Raw genomic sequence first — 21,509 nt, 5'->3', positions numbered from 1 at the left:
TTACTTACAAAAATACTCAACAGGTATTACAGAACTACATGTGAAAGCGACAGCCAGGTTGGCCTCTTCCCCATACCTAGCTGAAGGTTGCCTTTTACAGGAAGTTACTCTTGCGTACTTTCGGATGAACAGAATGACTACCATATAAATTTCCCTTTTCCTGATTTAGATTACATCCAAGCACTTTCTGCCTTTAAGAGTTGGCACAAATGTAAGAAAAGACATTTCTGCTGGGGATAATTGTTCACATAATACCTTCCCAGTACCAATTTGATTTCTTAGGTGGGTACCAGCTGACCCCGATTTGCTTGGGCAGCTCAATTTTTCCCCCTCATTTGCTGTGCATTGGTTCCAACATCTTTTGATGCAGGACTTGGAGAGAGAATTTGGAAATTTTGAAGCTTTTTCTCCTATTAACGTATTTGGGTGGTTTCCAATTCAAGACTAGCAAGGTCCCTCAGATTCTAGGATTTAATTATTGATGACCTTTCTAAATTTTGTCAGAGGATTTAAAAATAAATAAGGTGAAAATGTTTTTTTTCTCCTTTGTGAAGATGATCCTTGACAGAACAACTGAACACAGAGTGAAACGGTTTTGTCTTATAAATATCTTGGAATGCTGATTGGAAATAAACTAGTAGAAGTTTAAATATTTAAAACTCACATAGAGGTTTATAGAGTTCCTGTAAGTTTCAGGTGCAGATTTTATTTACAGAATCTTACTGAATTAGTGGCAGTTGTAGCATGGTCCGGTGACTTTCATACAGTTTTTTCATATGATGACCAAAACAGAGTAAAACTAAGCAACAAAGGCAGAATGGGACCAAAAGAAATATAAACGAAAGATATGTAACAGAAAACCCAGAGAGAATTAAAAGCTGGGAAAGCCGCACAACACCTTGGCAGCTCAGTTTGTCAGCTCTCAGTAACATGTCTGGCCACACAAACCAGAATAGGAAAAACAAATAACAGTTTTTTGGATTTAGGCTATCAGCATTGTGGATCAGCAGCAAGCAGTCTGTTTCTCATCAAAATTGCACTGTGATTAGTATTTAAGACACAATGCTGGAAAGTACTGTAAAATAAAGTTAGACACACATTTGGTTGTCTTTAAACGGTATGTTATTTCTCTCATATGGTGGTCAGCCCTAACAAAAACTGAAGCAATATGCATCACAAACCTTTAAAACAACTGAAATATTTTTGTCTAACCTATATGGCAGTTTGTAGAAAATATAGTTTACCTGATTTGAAGCTTGTTGAAAGAACATTTATCTGTAAACAACTGTTTAAAAAAAAACAAAAAAAAAAAAACTAGGGCACCAAGTGCAAAGCAGTAATGTTAATGGAAATGTTAGCACTTATTGGAAAAATAACAATAAAATGCCGGACAGTCATATTTTCACAGTATGAGATGTAGCACTATGTTTAAAATGTGTTTTTAAAAAGATAAATGTGTATTTACATTTAAGCAGCATTTTAAGGTGCCAATATCACTTAATTGTTTCACTGTGCAAAAATGTTACTAGTGATTGCTGTACTGCTCACAATAGACTCACAATGATGTCGTACTAAAACACTATGATTAATATAACCTTTTATAATAAACTCAAAAAAATGAACTTATGCAGTTGTTTTCTTTAGACGGTTAACCTAAATTCAAAAGAATTCACATTTATTGGACTGCTGTGACCATTTCTAATAATATTGACAAATGTCTTGTATTTTTCAGAGCTTTTTCTGCATTTGCTGGGGCTTTATTCCTGGTAGAGAATTCGATATTTGCATAAAGGAAAATCCCCTTTGTAGGCAAATGGCTGTAATGGTTTCTCCCAGGGATCCACACATCTTTGTACAGTAAATGAAATATTGTAAAGTTATTTTTTCTCCTAGGGCTGCAGATTTTGTGAGGTTGTAAAAGTGTTTTTATTGTCGGTTGTTTTTAAAACACTGGCACACCCTGCATTACAAAATCAACTTTTCCTTCTCCTCTAGACAACATGACTAATATGGTATACCTTGGTTTACATATAAAGTGTAATTAATGTAACTGAAAGGTTTTTAGCCAATACTGTAATGTCTAAAACAAAGTACACTATTAAACCGTGGAGATACATAATGTTTGGAACAAAGAGACATTTTCCTTGATTTCCCCCTCTGCTCCGCAGTTTAATAATTTCTGAATTGTTTGATTTGTAATTTTAAAGTGCACACTGCAGACTTTCATTTCAGGGGATTTGCATACATTTTGGTCACACCATATGGAAATGACAACACTTTTTGCACATGGGTGCCCCCATTTCAGAACAATATAATGTTTGGGACATAGTGGTGTCCCAACTTTACTGCTCTTCATGTGAAATGCAATATTTGTGTGAAACAAATACTGTAAAGGAACCTTAATTATATACAATAATGTGGGGTACACTCACATGGGATAAAGGGGTTTAGCAATTTGTCTTTTATCTTCAGCGTCTGCTCCCTGTCTGAAAAAAATTCAATAGCCAGGAACACAAGGATTGACTGATATCCATGTCTATTTGTTTGCCAAAAAGCTTAAAAGGAATAAAATGTTAAAGGCAGAAGCAGTCAATTAACAGAACCCAGCCATCCACTGTTCTAATGACCTTGCAGGCCAACTGGTAAGCAAGCAAGTGCACATTTAGACCATGGCACACCTGATGACTTTTACAGCGATTTTCAGCTGTAGCTTTTATTTATATATTTACAGTGACTCCTGTGAAGCCAGTCGCATAATATACAAAGCGACTCACTCCAGCTAGTCTACAACTCACTGCAACAAAATCAATCAGGTCAGATTTTGTCTTTAGTCATAGGGTTAGGGTTGTGTATATGAGAGCTGGCACTGTACTTCTGAATTCTCATCCAAAAGTACAATACATATCAAGGAATAAGGAACATAGGTGTTTTGGACCTCACAAACAGAGGAGGAGCTCATCTGTCTAATATCTCATGTTTATTGTATGACAACGGAATGGAAAGGGGCAGAAAATGCAATTAAACTCGCCATAAATATTAACCCTTTGTACAGCACCAGTTCTATCAGGATACACACTACTGACTGTCACAAAAAAGGGGTAAACACGATGTTCCTGGAAGTTCATCACTCAGTTGTGTAAATTGACATGGCCTAGCAATGAGATCAGCAACTGCAGCTGGCAAGTCTGATATGACCCAATAACTAGAAGTCACATAAACTGATATGGGCTTTAGACAGGAAGGTGACTATAAGCTAGTCAAATACCGTAATTATAACAGATGTCAACATTTGTACTATAGGGATAAAAATCAAGGTAATTATTAATGCTAGGATTCAACTGACAAAAAAGGTCATTTTTAGTAGCAAGAACATTTGAAAGCTTCAAAAGTTCACAAAAGTCATTTAAGGCATGGTTAAGTTCATCTGCTTCCAGGAGTGAGAAATGGAAGAGTTGAGGTCAGACTCTGGCAATATTTTATAGATGATGCAACACAGCTTCAGTGGTAGCTAAGATGGGAGAGTGATAGTCCAAGACAATATAAAAATCAGTTCAAAACTACTCACAATAGGTGATGGCAGTAATTCATTTTTCAAAGAAGAGAGGTTTTATGAGCTGTGCTCTAGATCTGAGCGTGATAATTTTATGTTACTTGGCATTTGGTGTATATAATTTAACAACATTTTGAACTGACATTATTATGGCATGTTCATCACCATCCTGTCCAAAAATTATTTTCATGTACTTTACAGCCAGATATAAGGTGAATTGAAAGAGCATTAGCATTTCAAAATCTGACATTCTTGGCTTCTAAAACCTTTGTTTTTTTTAGCTTTTCATCCATAGCTAAAATAAAATGTGGGTTTTGATGCAATGCACTGCAGCTTTAAGACTTTAGCAACTGACTGTCCTTGATAAAGGATAAAAGTCTGTTTTATTCACTTCAATTTCAATATAGCCATAAAATGCAATGTACTTAATATTTTTAGGAAGGAAAATGTCACATTACTATTGACTGAGAAAACATACAGTGTTGGAGTAGGAGTTAGAACAGAGGGGTTAGCAAAGTTGGTCCTGGAGGGGCGTAGCGACTGCAGATTTTTGTTCAACTAGATTGTTTCATTAGAAAGCCAGTCCTCACCAATAGCAGTCCTTTTTTTAAATTGATAGTGTTTTCATTCTGCCATGTGAGGTAATTTCTGTATCATCTTAATACATAATTCGCCTGCCTCCTCACTCACTCACTCACTCACTCACTCACTCACTCACTCACTCACTCACTCACTCACTCACTCACTCACTCACTCACTCACTCACTCACTCACTCACTCACTCACTCACTCACGTCCGAAGCCGAATGCGCAGTCACCTTCTGCGCAGCTGTCCGAAAAACCTTACGAGACCAACATCCAACCCCAACATTGCGGCAGGCGGTGGATTTACGGCCGCAAAAATTCAAAGAGAAAGGCGACTTCGATTAAAGCTCTAGAGGCCTGAAAGGCGATTTCGACTACAGCTCGAGGCCTAATTACGCATTCTGATTCAATTACGCATTCATTCAATACACCTTTATCAGGTTTGTGGTGCTTATACTTATTACTATTCCATATTGTACTGGAACATTCATCATTCAATATAATACTATAGGCCTGGAAAATTCATCAACTAACAGTACAAGCCTGTACAGTAATGAGTAAAGCAGACTACAATCATTACAAAACAACTTCCGTTTCATCTTACGTTGTTGAAACAGGCTCTTTGTCTAGTATATATATATATATATATATATATATATATATATAAAAATTTTTTTCTTTCTAGGGTTATCATCCAAATGGTTTGTAGCCAGAAGCCTGAAGCGGGTTAGTCATTCTCACTCTATTTATTTTTTTCTCTTCAGCTTCCTTCACAATTTTGTAATTAACCAGACAATTGACAGCAAACACACACAGGTCTAACTGGGAACAAGTTAGATGGACAATTGCTGGTTCCTTTGAAATTTGCATCTTATTTCTAATAAGGAGCAGTTAAAAACAGGAAATGCACCTGCTGAAGACTAAAACAATGAACTAAGGATGGGGAATCTTAACAAGCAAAAGAAATAAAATAAAACATAAAAATGTTGCATGAGCACAGTCTCGGCTCCAGACAAAGATGGTAAGAGGGGCATTTGGAAATGCTAGGGGGGCATGGTGTGATAAAGTCTTAAAATTCCAGCATGCAACTGTATACTTGACAGGAGTCCTGGCATGTTAAATAATACAAATGGAATGTGAAGCCAGTAACAGATAAGGAGTGCTTCAGGTGATGAATGCAACGAACATGAGGACTTTTCATAATGCTGCCTGGGACAAGGTATCTTTGTGCTGCTTATTTGCAACAACCCCCATATATTCTTACTATGCATAAGACGATACACTTAATTCACATACAATATACATTGCTGTGAAGGCTCCATGAAACAGTGCATTCTCTGAACATCGGTCAGAAAAAAAAAATTTTTAGGGAAAAAAAAAACAATAAAAACAATTAGCTTGAAAACAATGAAACATACAAGATTGGTATTAAGAACAATAAAACTTATAATATGAAAGCCAGGCTGCTTCAACTGTAATAATTCACTTCTCATTAAGAATCACTTTTCATTAAGAATCTGGGTTAGAACAAAAACTTGCATCTATTATGGCCCTCTAGGACCAACTTTGCAGACCCCTGAGCTAGAAGGACACAGCTGAAAGGCTCTCATATGTTCTAAGCCAAAAATATTGAAGCCATTCCTACCTCAATGACTAAAGCCTACCATTCCAACACCATATCCATCTGCTAACATTGAAATGAAACATATACTACATGTTGTTTTGTCCTGCAAATAAGTACGGTAAACTCAAGCACTTAGCAGCTTCAATGTCAGGCTTCAACCTCGACCTTCCATTCCTTTGGGACTAAATATAGCTGATTATTAGTAAACATTTTAAGAAAACTTTGCAACAGGATACCTAAAACATGGAGTAACACTTTTCATCTTACAGCCAATACAATGCACATTTTATTATAAAGTACTTATACATATATATTTTAAAAGCTGCTCTTTCACATTGTTTGTAACCAGCACAGCTGAGACTTGTCTGCCTGACTGTATGCAGATAGATATAATCTACAAATACCAGCTGCTCAGAATTCGCATCTTTGCTTTCCTAATGTAAGTTGTCTGTAACTGAATACCAGTCACCTTCTTAAACTTCACTTACATGGCACAACAATGTCACATATTTAATTCTTAAAACATTTCAAAATAAATTTCTAAAATGTGCAACAGTATTTTATTTACAACAGTAAACAAAAGTCACCAATGAAATTGAACGATTTTCAGACTGCCAGGTCAGAGAATGAAAGAGTATATTTTTCAGCTGTATCCAAAACTGACAAACAAGTTAAAGAGAAACCTACACTATTATTTTTTATAATATGTTTCATATTCCATATAGCTTGTAGCAATAACAAAAAAATTTCTAAAGGATAACTTTGACATTTTTCAAGTCAATTTATTTCTTTACAATCATATATATGCATTTGCCATGCAATATTGTATTCTAAACTAGAGCTTTTTCTATAAATTAAAAAAAAATGCAAAGCCTCTCCTGGCATTTTATTATGGCAGCCACGGTGGCACTGAGCCCAACCAGAAAACGAAAGCTTAAAAACACACAGAATATGTCAATTTTTCAAGCCAAGAAAGTCATTCACCATTGATCCACATCTTGAGATTGCGTACGCACTGTAAAATAGCACATATGCATTATTTTTTTTAAAAGACAACCATCTGTGTGCCCTATCTCGGTGTTTTTCATCCTCTGGAACAACCTCTTACCTCCAGGGTTGTGATTTCTTCTCAAAAGGTAAAAATCACACTAGACAGTTCCTGCCATGTGCTTTGTATTGTGTTGATTTACTTCTGAACTTACTGTGTGTGAGAACTCTTGCCATGAAGGCCACTAGTATCACACAAGAAAAACAGAAGATGTATCCTTACTGCAAGAAAAACAGTGCCAGGAATATGCAATAAAATGATTATTTCTAGATCCTTTTTTGTTGTCACCAACACACATTAGAAAGGCACCATATTTTTGTTTTAGATTTACAAATAATGCTTGACTTTAGAACATTATTTCACGTGGCACATGCATATATGTTATGTTTATGAAGAAAAAATTGACCAAAAAAATAATGAATTTACCCTTTAATCTCATGTTAACATGCAGAACGGCAATACCAAAATTTTTGATAGAATAGGTGTCTACGGTGACCAAAGATGGACAACAGCAAACAACATCAAAAACATTCATGAAAAAAGCTCATGTTACTTCTATCACACAATCCACATGTCAAGTCATACAGTTGTATGCTCACAATGTCCCAAGCACACATATTATTGCTGTGTTGGTGAGGCATGCAGGGGATGCTACCTTGTGATCTGTGTGTGGTTCTCAAAGTCCTAGTGCCGTGACGGGGACACTGTGCTGAAAAAAAAATGGTGTCATCCTTCCGGTGAGATTTACAACTGTAGTCATAAAAGATCCCTGGGCATCTTTTGAGGAGAGTAGGGTGTTTCCCAATGTCCTGGCTAAGCTGACCATCAAGGCCTTGTCCATTATGGCCCTCTAATCATTCCCTGTCTCCAAGTGCCTCCCTCACTCTGACCCATTCAATACCTAATAGCTAATATGTGGTGCATATACTGGGACAATAATGGTTACCATTGCATCATTCAGGTGGATGCTGCACACTGGTGGTGGTGGTGGAAGTGGCTCTCCACTGTTTATGTAAAGCACTTTGAGTATCTAAAAAAGCGCTCTATAAATGTAATTAATCATCAATAATAATTAATCATATTCTCTTCCTTATGTTTACACTCATTAACTTTGAATCTTTAGTTGTACTCATCATCTCAGTGCACTTTACAATGATAATTTCACATGAAGCGCAGCGCTAGCCAATGAATAAACTGCTACTAGGCTGGACTCATGAGCAATGAATTGTGAAAATACACAAATCTTGAATTCAAATGCTTGTTTGCAATTGAGCATGTTTCATGTTCGTTCATAAGATTGTTGTCTGGAAGTGATGTTTTAAAAAATATTTTGGTAAAATAATACATCTGTTTAGGACACTGTGAACAGGATGACTAAACATGTGGATTATGCGAAACAAGTCACATGTAGCTTCTTTATGGATGGTTTGCTATTGTTTGCCGTTGTCCAGCATTAGTCGGAATAGAAATTTTAATTCTATCAGAACGTTGTCCAGCATTAGTCAGAATAGAAATTTTTAATTCTATCATCTTGCCTGAAGAAGGGGCCTGAGTTGCCTCGAAAGCTTGCATATTGTAATCTTTCTAGTTAGCCAATAAAAGGTGTCATTTTGCTTGGCTTTTCTCTTAATTCTATCAGAAACTTATCTCCTAATTCTTCTCAAAAATGTTGCTATTTTTTCATTTTATATTTAAATGACAGTAAAATTTTGACCAAAATAAAATAAAATTTGTTACCTTCATTTTACATGAAAACATGCCATTTAAATTTTATCCTGGCCACCACTACAAATTACACGGGGTAAGTACCATGTAGTTACATACTGTAGGTGGAATAATTCCTTTAAAATGGTATCGTTGAGTAGAATAAGGTTGGATTGAATTAATACCTGTGCAAAGAGCCAATGCCATGAATCATGCCAAAAAAGAAGACTTACCATGAAAATAGAGAACCTATTCATCAGAAAGGGTCAAGGGTTGATTAAAAGCGCATTACTAAGATTTAAGAACATTGCTAGAGCTTCCATATGTCTAGACCTCAAAACAATTACATTCCCCTTGAATGATCAAGAAGCACTGGCTGCTCTGTGATTGGGCAATAAATCCTTAACAGGTATAACCTTGATGGAAGCAGAGCAGAGTATCAGGCACAATTATAAAAGCAGTTATTCTCCTGCATAGCTGCTTGCATAATAAAAAGTACACTTACCAAGACTGGTAATTACTCAATTCTTACAAACAGAAGCATCACAATTATAATCCCACATCTCAGAATGCTGCTCTTCCTCAATTAAGGGTAGCTAAAGTGAAAAGCACAAGGGCAAACAGTGTGTCTCCATCATTTATTATGTGTAACCCTGAAAGCCTTACAGTGCCTTCCTTCATATGCTTAAAATAATGTATAAATATGAATTTCCAAAAAAAAATATCTTGTTCTTCTGGCTGCTCCCATTAGGGGTCACCACAGCAGATAATCTGTCTGCATCCATCCGGGTCTTTTACATCATTTTCTGCCACACCGACGGCCTTCATGTCCTACCCTAACCATATCCAGAAACCTCTTTGGCCTTCCTCTTTCCTTCTTGCCTGGCGGTTCCATCATCAACATTTGTTTCCCGATGTACCCCTCATCTTTGCTCTGCACATGCCCAAACCATCTCAATCTAGCCTCTCTCACTTGTTCACCAAACTGTTGTACCCGTGTTGTCCCTCTAATATACTCATTTCAAGTGAAAATCATAGCATCTTGAACTCTGCCACTTCCAGTTCTGCCTCCTGTCTTTTCATCAGTGCCCCCATCCTCAAACCATACAGCATCAATACCTTTATGTAGACCTTCCCTTTTATTCTTGCAGGTACTCTTCTATCACAAATCACTCCTGGTACTCTTCTCCACCTAGTTTACCCTGCCTGCACGCTCTTCTTTACCTCTCTGCCACACTCTGTTGCTTTGGACTGTTGACCCCAAGTATTTAAATCTGTCTACCATTCACCATCTCTGCTCCTAGTAGTCCCACCCTTCCACCACGTTCCCTCTCATTCACACATATGTACCCTGTCTTACTTATACTGACTTTCATTGCCCACCTCTTCATGCTAGTCTCAAACTGCTGTTTACTATCTCTGCAGATCACAATGTCATCCACAAACGTCAAAGTCTATGGAGACCTCTGTCTGACCTCATCTGTCAACCTGTCCATCACAACTGCAAACAGGAAATGGCTCAGAGCCGATCCTTGATGTAATTGCACTCTCACCTTGAAACAGGCTGTCATTCCTACCACACGCCTCACAGCAGTCACACTGTCCTCATACATATCCCTGCACCACCCTCACATACTTTTCTGCTACTCCCAACTTCCTCATACAGGACCATAACTCCTGTCTTGGCACCCTGTCATGCGCTTTCTCTAACTCCACAAACACGCAATGTAATTTCTTCTGACCTTCTCTGTTCTTCTCCATCTGCACTCTTAAAACAAGCATTGCATCTCTAGTACTCTTTCCTGGCATGAAACCATATTGCTGTTCACAGGTTGCCACCTCTCCTCTCAGCCTAATATCCATCACTCTTTTCCCATATCTTCATGGTGTGGCTGATCAGCTTTATACCTCTGAAGTTGCTGCAGCTCAGCACATGTCTCTTATTCTTGAAAATTTGTACTAATATACTTTTTCTGCACTCCTTGGGTGAGAAAATAACAAATACTGATAGAAAAAAGAAAAGCAGTGGCAATGTGCAGACGAGTCACTTAAAATATATCACTATTTCAGCAAAGTTAACCATTACATTTTATGGGCAATAAACCAAAATGTACAAAAAGCTAAAATCTCAACAGTGGTCCCTACTAAAATCATGTGATCTATTCACCCAGAACGGATTACTTTACATGAATGTATAAAATATGAAGTAAGCCAATAAATACAATTAATACCCCTACAGAATGTTTTCTAATAATAATACACTTGCTTGCAATACAATCTCCTCAAACCATCAGTGCCACCCCACCCCCAAAACTTGGCTCATGAACAAACCCCATAAGAAGGCTGCCATCTCTCTGATCAGTCCTGGTTCCTATGATACTCAAAACAAACAAATGCTTTACCCTAGTGCTACTCTCTTCTTTCAAAGGGAAGTTACACTTTTAACATTTCCTAAAATATCAACCTTATCATTTTGCCATGTCATCATCATTTCACCCACATCATTACAACTATTTCACCACAGAATTAGTGTTAGCAACTGCTTGGTGACATAAACAGGCTCTAAAAGATATCCACTTTAACAAGAAGATGACATGCTAAAAAGAATGTCCATTCTGCTAAGCAATCTTTGAGCATAATCTGCTCCCTAATAAGGTGCTAGATATTGGCTTTTGGCCCCATTTACCTGGCAATGCTCTGAAATAATTATTCTGACTCAGTTAACTCGGATGTCGCCTATCCCTCAAAACCACTCTGAGAGCATGATACAGAAATATTCATACTTTTGATAAATTCACTGATACAGATGTAAGACAAGTGAACATCTAATATTCATAACCACAAGCAATTCTTTTCTTACCCACTTGCTCTTTTTGGGATTACAGAAAGCCACAGCATAACAGGGATGTGTGTCTGGAACCAAGTTTGGAATGCAGAACACACATGAACAGTGATACACTCACAATGGTGCCATTAAGGGAGGTTGACGGAATAGACAGTATTCACTGTGATCAATATTTAAAGCAAATGCAATTTAAATATTGTATGTAATACTTCAATGCTGGCTTTCTTTCATAAAAGCATAATGTGCTTTATAAATAAGTATACCCAAGTGGTAAACCATAATTAGTGACATTTATTCAAAACCACACAGTCAGCAGTCTGCATGTCAAGCAAAGATGTCTATTTACAGCTGAGAGGTGAAGCTTTTCTCAGTATCTGACAAAGACAATGATGTTCTTCTCAATATGCTGTTTTTTCAATGGCAAGTATTTTGATTTTCTGTGCGATTCAATTTAAGTTTCATCTGAAAGTCAGATATGTGCAATTAAGGAACACTATCGATTTGTGACACTTACCTAAATGCTGTATTTTTGAAAGAGACATCTAATTTCTTATAAGGAGGGCATGAACAATTAATATACAGAAGCAATAAAGTGAAATCCTGACCTTGTAAAATTCCTATAGTTACAGAGTAATAAGTAGCTTTTTTGTTAATACATAAATAGTATTAATTGACATAATTGATTACCTGACTGAACAGAAAACGGACGTTTTACACAAATTACAATTCAATTGAAATGAGTTAATTGCAACAGAATGAAATGTTGCTCAGATACATTTCTTCAGTTCAGTCCACTGATTTTCCACAGAATACAGGTCAGTGCTTTGTGATGACCACTCCAATACTGTCACACTGTTGTTTTCAAGCCACTTCTTTACCACTTTTGGAAGTATTCTTGGGTTCATTGTCCTGTTGGAAGACCCACTTGCAACCGAGCTTTTGCTTCTTGGCTGATGATTTCCAGATAATGTTCCTTCCTTATGATGTAATCTATTTTATGTAGTGCACCAGTCCCTTTCCTAGCAAAACAACCCCACAACATGATGCTGCCTCCCCCATGCTTCATTGTTGGGATGATGTTCTTTGGATCAAGAGCCTCACTACATATCGATGATCATTATGGTCAAACAGTTCAAATTCTGTTTTGTCTCACCAGAGAACACTGCTGCAAATGGCTATGTATTTGTCTGGTGAGCAAATGTAAACCCGTATTTAGGCTTTCTATGTCCATTTTGGAATTGACACCCTTTCAGGCCATGGAGATGAAGTACTCTTAATAGTGGATGATAGCACGTTTGTTCCTGATACTTCCAACTCCTTAATCAGCTCCTGTTATCTTGGGTTTCTGTTGAACCTTTCCAAACAAAGTTTATTCATTTCTGGGAGTCAATCTGTGCCTCCTTCCTCAACGATGGTCCCATGTTTTTTTTACTTTTTCATACAACTGATCGTATAGTTGCAATTGGTATCCTGAAACTTTTGGAGATTGCTACCATGGAGGAACGTGACTTGTAAAGATCTATAATTATCCTCCTAAGGTCTTGATTCAGTTCTTTTGATTTCCCTTTTGTCTTAACCAAAAGAAGGCACTGGCTCTGCAGGTAGGCCCTTGCATATAGCCACAGGTATCCCAACTAACCACTAATTATTAAAATTAGCAACTTGGAAGTTGCTGAAAGTAACCATGTCAATTCTTGGAGTTACCCCACACTGTTGAAAAAGAGAGTAAACTTGGTGTATGTAAACTTTTCACTCACTGAAAATCTGAGATAGTGATTAAAAGCTGAAAAGAATCTTGCCTCTTATTCATTAGTCTGGAGAAAAATTATTATGGAAATTAAATAGATACACTAATTGATATAACACCTGAACTGTTTGGTAACAAGATGCCTGTGAAGTGGGGGAATTTTGAGTATGAAGGTTTTTAGCTAAGGCATATGTAAACTTAAGGCCTCAAGTGTCTCTGTGTGTGTGTGTGTGTGTGTGTGTGTGTGTGCGTGTGTGCGTGCGTGCGTGCGTGTGCATGTATACAGGGGTGGGCAAAAGTAGGTTTACAGTTTTTCATATGGAAAAAGACATGCAGGTTATGATTGCTACACTCAAGCACACTTTAATAATGATAAGAAGACAAATAATACAATTATTAAAAAATACATATTAATACAAGCGTAAACTTGGTATTTCACATACTCACAATTGAACATCTACTTTCATGCACAATTCTGTCTGTATTTATGAGTGTGTGTATATAGAGAGTCACACATGCACACTTGTGGCACACTTTCTGCAAGGTAAGCACTCCAACCTCAAGACACTGCCACTGACTGCCTCTTCTTTTCCATCCGCAACTCCATTGGGCAAAGCCCTAATGACGTCTGCTCTCACTCTGGGATAGTCCAGAAACTGTCCCACACTACAGTATATAAACAGGCCGTTCACAGGATGTGGTGCCTCATTCAGAGACCAATAAAAGAGACAGACAAAACTCGCATAAAATTGTGAAGTTGGCACATTCGAACCATGACGGTTGCCTTTTTTTTTTTTGTAAACTTTACTTAGTTCCTGTTTGTTCCATGGTTAAAAGGGGTTTACCTGAAGGTACAGTACACAATATGATGTTATAATATGGATTAATCCAAAATGTCTTTTTGGTTTGCTGAATAAAACAGATGCAGACTGTGAATCAAACTTGCTGAATTTTAGACCATTTGGGAGGGAATATTTTAGCTTTCCTATGCCAGTACACAAGTAATGCACTGAGAAAAAGTGTTCTTTTTCTTGAGATAAATCAAAGTTGATTAATTAACTCCAAAGCAAGACTGCTGAATGCAATTACCGAATGAGCAACAGAAAATGCTCAGATTATCTTATTTAGAAACAGAAATAAACTTGACACGAGGAGTTACATTCAAACTATAATAAAGTAAATCAATTGTACTATCACATATTCCTTTATGCTGTACAACTTTTACATGAAAAGATTTGATAGCAGCATTCTGGAAACACTCCTAATGAAATGCTTCATGATATAGTCCTTGCTTGGCACAATAATATTTGACAGCCTATGTCTCGTACGAAGTTTAACCTACATTGCGTAACAACTCACTATGCATCCATCTCTATCACATTTCCTGGCTTGAATACGCATAGAGGAAATTCTTCCGTTTGTGATATTCATCTCACCAACCATTCAACAAAGAAAATAAAATTGTGATGCAAATACTCTGAATGTCTTAGCTGAATACTGAGAAAGAATACAGTGTAAAATGAATCAGTTCTTTATTTGACCCTGCATGGATGTTCTGATTAGAATAATGACAAATCACCATGTATTTATCTGCCAAAATGTTAATAGACTGTCAAAACCTAATTGGCACTAGACATGATGACCTTGAACAAATACTTACTATGCAAGTATTTAAAATATTAAAACAATACACAGACTAAGAGAAACAAAACACCACTGTTTTCAATAGAGGTGGGACACTCACAATAAGGGTACTTCTGTAATAAGATGTACAAGGTTACAGATCATCTCCTCCAGAAGATCTCCTTCTTCATCTGCCATGAGACAAAAGTAAGATTTTCAAGATTAAAAAGGCCTAAAATTTAATATGTTGCTTTCTTTAAGCCATTCAATTATTTCTAAAGTTGCTGAAATATTTTGCATTCTCAACATGAAAAAGCCCTTCTATAAATTATAAATTTAAAGCATATTCAATATTCATTACATCTAACTTCTTCATTTCCAAATACAGTAATCCCTCCTCCATCGCGGGGGTTGCGCTCCAGAGCCACCCGCGAAATAAGAAAATCCGCGAAGTAGAAACCATATGTTTATACGGTTATTTTTATATTGTCATGCTTGGGTCACAGATTTGCGCAGAAACACAGGAGGTTGTAGAGAGACAGGAACGTTATTCAAACACTGCAAACAAACATTTGTCTCTTTTTAAGTTTAAACTGTGCTCCATGACAAGACAGAGATGACAGTTCTGTCTCACAATTAAAAGAATGCAAACATATCTTCCTCTTCAAAGGAGTGCGTGTCAGGAGCACAGAATGTCACATAGATAGAGAAAACAATCTCTAGCAAACAAATCAATAGGGCTGTTTGGCTTTTAAGTATGCAAAGCACCGTGGCACAAAGCTGTTGAAGGCGGCAGCTCACACCCCCTCCGTCAGGAGCAGGGAGAGAGAGAGAGAGAGAGAGAGAGAGAGAGAGAGAGAGTTTGTTTTTCAGTCAAAAATCAATACGTGCCCTTCGAGCTTTTAAGTATGTGAACCACGTGCAGCATGTTGTTTCAGGAAGCAGCTGCACAAAAGATAGCAACGTGAAGATAATCTTTCAGCATTTTTAGACGAGCGTCCGTATCGTCTAGGTGTGCGAACAGCCCCCCTGCTCAATCCCCATACGTCAGGATCACAGATAGTCAGCGCAAGAGAGAGTGAAAAGTAAGCAATCTAGCTTCTCAGCCATCTGCCAATAGCGTCCCTTGTATGAAATCAACTGGGCAAACCAACTGAGGAAGCATGTACCAGAACTTAAAAGACCCATTGTCCACAGAAATCCGCGAACCAGCAAAAAATCCGCGATATATATTTAAATATTCTTACATATAAAATCCGCGATGGAGTGAAGCCGCGAAAGGCGAAGCGCGATATAGCGAGGGATCACTGTACAGCCATTTAAATGAAAGGTACACCATAAAGTAAAGCAGTGGGTCCAAAACTGTGGTCCGCAGTGCATTATCAGGGGGTCAACAGCTGCGTTATCGATTTAATATTAAGTGATTTAATTTTGCTCCCAGCCTCCCTTCAGTTTTAGTGATCATATACACTACTGTTCAAATGTTTGGGATTACCCCGAAATTGAAATCTTTCATTATCAAGATACCATTAAACTGATTTTAAAATATAGAAAAAACATTACTATTGTTTATAATGATTATTACTGCTTATAACAACCGATTTTCAATTTACTATTCACATATGGCCACAAAGTCTAATTTTCAGCTGAAATTCCTTCAGAATCCTAGTGATAAACTCCCTTATCATATCCTTAATTATTCATGTTTATATGCTAATTAGTTATTAGAGAAACCTTGGTAATTGCATTAGCTCCACTGAAACCTGTTATTCTGTTCACCTGGGCTGTAAGCTACTGGCATTCCTAAAGTGGGGTTCAAAAACTACCAAAATGAAATGACCTGCTGTGGCAAATGCAGTCCAAAAGACACAGTCGGTCACTGCCTGCAGTTTTCTGTAGACACATAAACTGGGTGATGACAGTGTGCTTGCAGCTATCAGTGGTTGAATTAACTTGGGGATAACTGTAAAGGAATTAAAGAGGCCTCAATCGGCCAGTCTAGCGGGAGAATTATTTATTTGAAAAATGAAGAATAAATTGGCTTTTGTACATCCGGCCCACCACTTTAGCCTGTACAGAAGTCCAGTTTTGATGACAGAGGTGTATTCTAAAGAAAATTTTGGCAGCTAAAGAAAACTAGTTGGTGTATTATCACGTGTTCACTGTTACAACATAAATCTCTAACAGAGGTCCAAAGAAGTTTACATTAACTTTATCATGCTTCTTTTTGCACTATTTCAAAGTGGTTCTATAAATCTCAGTATACTAGAAATGCAAAGGACGGGTTTGTTGAACCATTAAGAACTGTATGAACACCACAAAATATCAAAAGGGGGAGACAGGCACTACAGCAGAGCTTTCGACGATTCAGCACGTCAGTTGGTAGAATTAAACATTTTAAAGTATACTGCTCGCCAAGTTATTTATCAAGATTTACCCTGTGAGCCGTATAAAATACAAACAATGAACACATATTTTTAGTGATAATTTAGCTGTGCAACTCAACATTTTACACAGGTTATTGAATTGCTAAAATTAAAAACAGGATGTTGAACTACACGCAAACTCAGTTAAAAAAATGTATTGTTCACAGTACAGCTTCTTTGAAAAATGTTTTTTTTTTTAAATGTTACTTAAAACAAAGTAAACAAACAGAATGGACTAATTAGTTTTAATACTTTATTCCTTATCTGTGTCATGAGTGAAGTGACTAAATTAAGTGGTCATTCACACTGTCCTTTCAAAAATCAACACATACTTGGGCTGCAACTGTTTCAAAGAATTTACATTTCATATACTAAATCTTAAAATTAAGCATTTTATACAGGTAGTGATATACCCTGGAATCTATTCCTCATTTTAAATAATTCTCATTTTATTAACAATATGTTTGCTTTCCACTTTTCTCTTTTAGTAACAGTCATGTGAGAAATAAGCTTGAATGTAAGAAAAACGTTCACTATTTCTAATTTTCTGGCCATTGTTATTTTGTCTATGTATGGCTCAGCTGTCAGAGTAACAATGCTCTTCTTGGGTCCCAGTATGGTCCTGAAGTTCTTTTTTGGGTCCTCAGATTAAAACGTTTAAGCACCCCTACTGCCATTGTGTATGTCTGAGCTGTTCTCTTAAAGTGGAATGTTATAGTAGGAGGGTTTCTTTGATGCTGCTATTTGGTAATTCATCTGTTTAAAATGAGTATGCAGGTTAAATTATTTGAACTTCAAGTACATCTTCTTTTTCACTCAACCCACATGTGTAAAACTGCATTTTCTGCCCTTAGTGATATAAAAATAAAACAGAAACTGTTTTCAAGTAGAGACAATTTTGAGACGTCTAACTTCTATGAAGCCTAAAATTTAAACTAGTGAGCGAAAGTCTCCCATTCAATATTTTGTGACTCTAACCATTGAATTGTATGAATAAATAGTATTTAACCAATATGTATATAATTAGTATGTACATAACCGATAAATTATATGTACAGTGTATGTATATTATATCGAATGTATATTTTTCATTACTATTACCTTACAATCTCCGGTCATCTGGTAACTAATTAAATGCTTGTATTATTAAATAAAAACAACTAAGAGTTTATGGTATTGAGATATTAAATATATAGTAAGCTGATGGTCTGAAACTTAGATGTAGCTGGAAAAGTGTTCATTGGAGGTAAAAAGGTTGAAAACCACTACAATAAAATAGCCAGAAAACTCATAGAATATATTATTTTTCAGTACAGAATTAACTGCTTTTAAAATTTGCCACAATTTACTTTTAAGCTGTCACTGGTCACGAAAAGCAGTTGATGTACCTGATTTGGAAAGGAAATAACATAACAGTTTAACAGTGTGATCACATGTAAATAAGAATTTCTGTTTATTCAGAATTATGAATTGTGCCAGTTGGGCAGTTCATTACAAAACTGATTCAACCTGAAATATCCCTTTGTTTAAAAGAAAAAAAAATGAATTAACTGTACACACCTGGTATGGGTAAAGAACCAAGACTCACAAGAGGGGTTGTAAACAGCTCATGCACTTAATGCAAGTTTTTTTTCCTACTGCTTTCCCCACCCCTTATTATTGGTGACATGAACAACAAAGCTACTGCAGCACTAATGAATACAACCATCGTTATGTGTAAATAACAAATATTCTCTAAGTTAATGGCCTTGATTCTATACTACTGTACAGTACAATCGGTTGTATTGTATTGCAAAGCTCTTCTGTTGGGAGTGATTTCATGTATTATCGCTAAAGTGAAATTTACAGTATAATATTGTAAGGACCATTCCCTACAGATTTCTATTATAATTTTTAGGCCAGCTTCCTAGCTAAACACATTTTGCATTATACTTAGAATTTTTTAATTATGTTATAACTTATTATAAACTAGCAAAATACCCGCGCTTCACAGCGGCGAAGTATTGCCTTAAAATTGTTATTAAGAAGAAAAGTAAACATTTTTAAACTGAGGGAAAATATACAAATAATTATTTGTTAAGGACCTCTTTGTATACCACGTTGTCAGTTCGGCCCTCCGGTTGTAATATAACCAAGCTGTGCGCTGAGCTTACTCTTGAGCATGCAACGTACAGTTGGCCATGTGAAAAGCAATCTTGCCTCAAATCAATGCTAACCTTTTGTACGGTTTTGTAGGGTCACGAAGTTGTTTCCATCTAGCTGCATCAGAAAATGTACCACGACGTCTGACACGCCTCCTCTTTACTGTTTTCTCACCGCTTGGATTGCTGCTGTCATAATCGGTTTGAGTTTCATGGTTTGTTTCAATTACGTTAGTATTTGCAGGATTTGTTGTGGTGAAGTGACATTTGGCATCTGTCAAGCGTTGTAAGCATACAACCGGTTTCATCGATAACTTCGCGTCCAGCTTTTGAGAGATGAAACATTCATAAATATCAAAGTGTCCACTACTCAAATTGTCACCTGTGAATCTAAGATGTTTAAGAGGCATTGGAGGTTCTCCAAACGTGTAAAATAGGCAGGCAGCTAACTATGTGGGAGGCGTGGGGATGGGGGACGCAATATAGGCAGGCAGCCAACTATGTGGGAGGCCGGGGAACGCAGGACACAACCCCGCCTCACACAGCGACCGAGCTGCAGGCTATGGACGTCTATATGTACGTAAGTAGGATTCAGTTATGACCGTTACGTGTAGAATTTCGAAATGAAACCTGCTTAACTTTTGTAAGTAAGCTGTAAGGAATGAGACTGCCAAATTTCAGTCTTCTACCTACACAGGAAGTTGGAGAACTAGTGATGAGTGAGTCAGTGATGGAGGGCTTTGCCTTTTATTAGTATAGATATAACATATACCAGTAATCATGTATTAAAACATTAAAAATTAAACACCAACTAAGACCTCTATACAAATTCTGAGGAACAGCATTTTTAAAAGAAAATAAATAAAAAAGGGAGGTTACACAACTTTAACTCATTCTTTGCACGTCATTAAGTCAATTTGCTTTACAAGATTCTGCCTTCATATCTGCAGTTATCTCTTGTACAATTCCGCAACATGCCACACATCTTCAGAGTACAATCTGGTCTACAGACTAAACAGATGACCTGAGGGTGAAGAAATGAGTGGTTGAAGCATTAATTGAGATGAGGTTTGGCAACATATACATAAATGCATTAAACAATGGAAAAGGAGTAATTTTGTGGCATATGCTACAGTATATACTCTGCATGTGGCAGAATACTTAAAAAGTCATGTTATCTCTGGATTTGAAAAGGTCTTTGCTGGATTAAATTAGACTATTTAAGTATTCACTATTTTGAAACGAAGATCTTGCAATTTATTAGATCCAACGTTTCCATGCTTAGAAATGATACATCTTCCTTTTTTTTTCCTTATACAGACACTGTGCAAGATAAAGAAGTCGTTGGTCTCCTTTTCCTTTTACCAATATGTTGGAGCAATAATGCAAACACTAGACACATGCAGACAATATATTACTTTACATTGTGTTTATAAGAATTATTTATGAATGCTTTGAAATCACTTAAGTTATTTTTCTGTGGCCCCTCCCGACTCACTGGCACGAAAAACTCCTCACATACAATATGCCACTCGACTCATCGTGATGTCTACTTATACAAGACATCAAGCCTTTTGAGGTTCCCAGAAATTGGGGCGGCTTATGCTAATTCATATTTTATTTTATCCCACACAATTCACTTTCATACATGCTGCCTATAATGCACAAATTTTTGGAAATGTCCTGCTTTAAGATAAATGCTACTAATATCATATTATTTCCTTTGCATGGTAATGCAAATCAGCCTACATTCTCTTCACTCAGAACTTACTGCCTCCAGTGCAATGCGTCACATTGGGCAACGCGTTTTCTCCATCAAGTCTAGTCCCTAGCCACAGCTGCAGCGTCATTTCAATCTTTGTCGAGGGCTGCGAGATCTTCCTGAAAAATGGGCACCTTTGATACTGTTTACCATTCTTTGCTTTGCTGTCTTTCGGATTTGGTGATCGGGTAGACGTAACACATGGCCTGCTAGGCACATGAGGCAAGCAGTGACGACGTTCTCTTTACTGTCTCACAAAAATTCACACATTTATGAGATGGTAAATAGAGAAGTATTTTGTACAATATTTATTTTTTTTGGTGATATGCAACACATGCAGCATAAAATACACCATGAAATGAAACTCAAAATTGTCACCAATCAAAGCTGAGAGGTTGGGCTCTAGTGAGTTATGTTTTTTTTTTTTTTTTAAAATTGGTAAAAAACTGTACAA

General features: G+C 36.8%; 1 protein-coding gene across 3 annotated transcripts in view; it reads right to left on the bottom strand.

Moving 5' to 3' along the window:
- Positions 1-21,509, bottom strand: part of dym (dymeclin) — a 457,039-nt gene that overhangs the window by 349,009 nt on the left and 86,521 nt on the right. For all 3 annotated transcript variants that reach the window (XM_051929784.1, XM_051929783.1, XM_051929785.1), the window contains one exon: positions 14,848-14,917. In XM_051929784.1, the coding sequence (XP_051785744.1) occupies positions 14,848-14,917 (70 nt within the window). The remainder of the gene's footprint in view (positions 1-14,847; positions 14,918-21,509) is intronic.

This window comes from Erpetoichthys calabaricus, chromosome 7 (assembly GCF_900747795.2).
Source record: "Erpetoichthys calabaricus chromosome 7, fErpCal1.3, whole genome shotgun sequence".
Classification (NCBI taxonomy): Eukaryota; Metazoa; Chordata; class Cladistia; order Polypteriformes; family Polypteridae; genus Erpetoichthys; species Erpetoichthys calabaricus.
The sequence above is the reverse complement of the archived record's forward strand: the minus strand, read 5'-3'. Positions and strand labels throughout refer to the sequence as shown.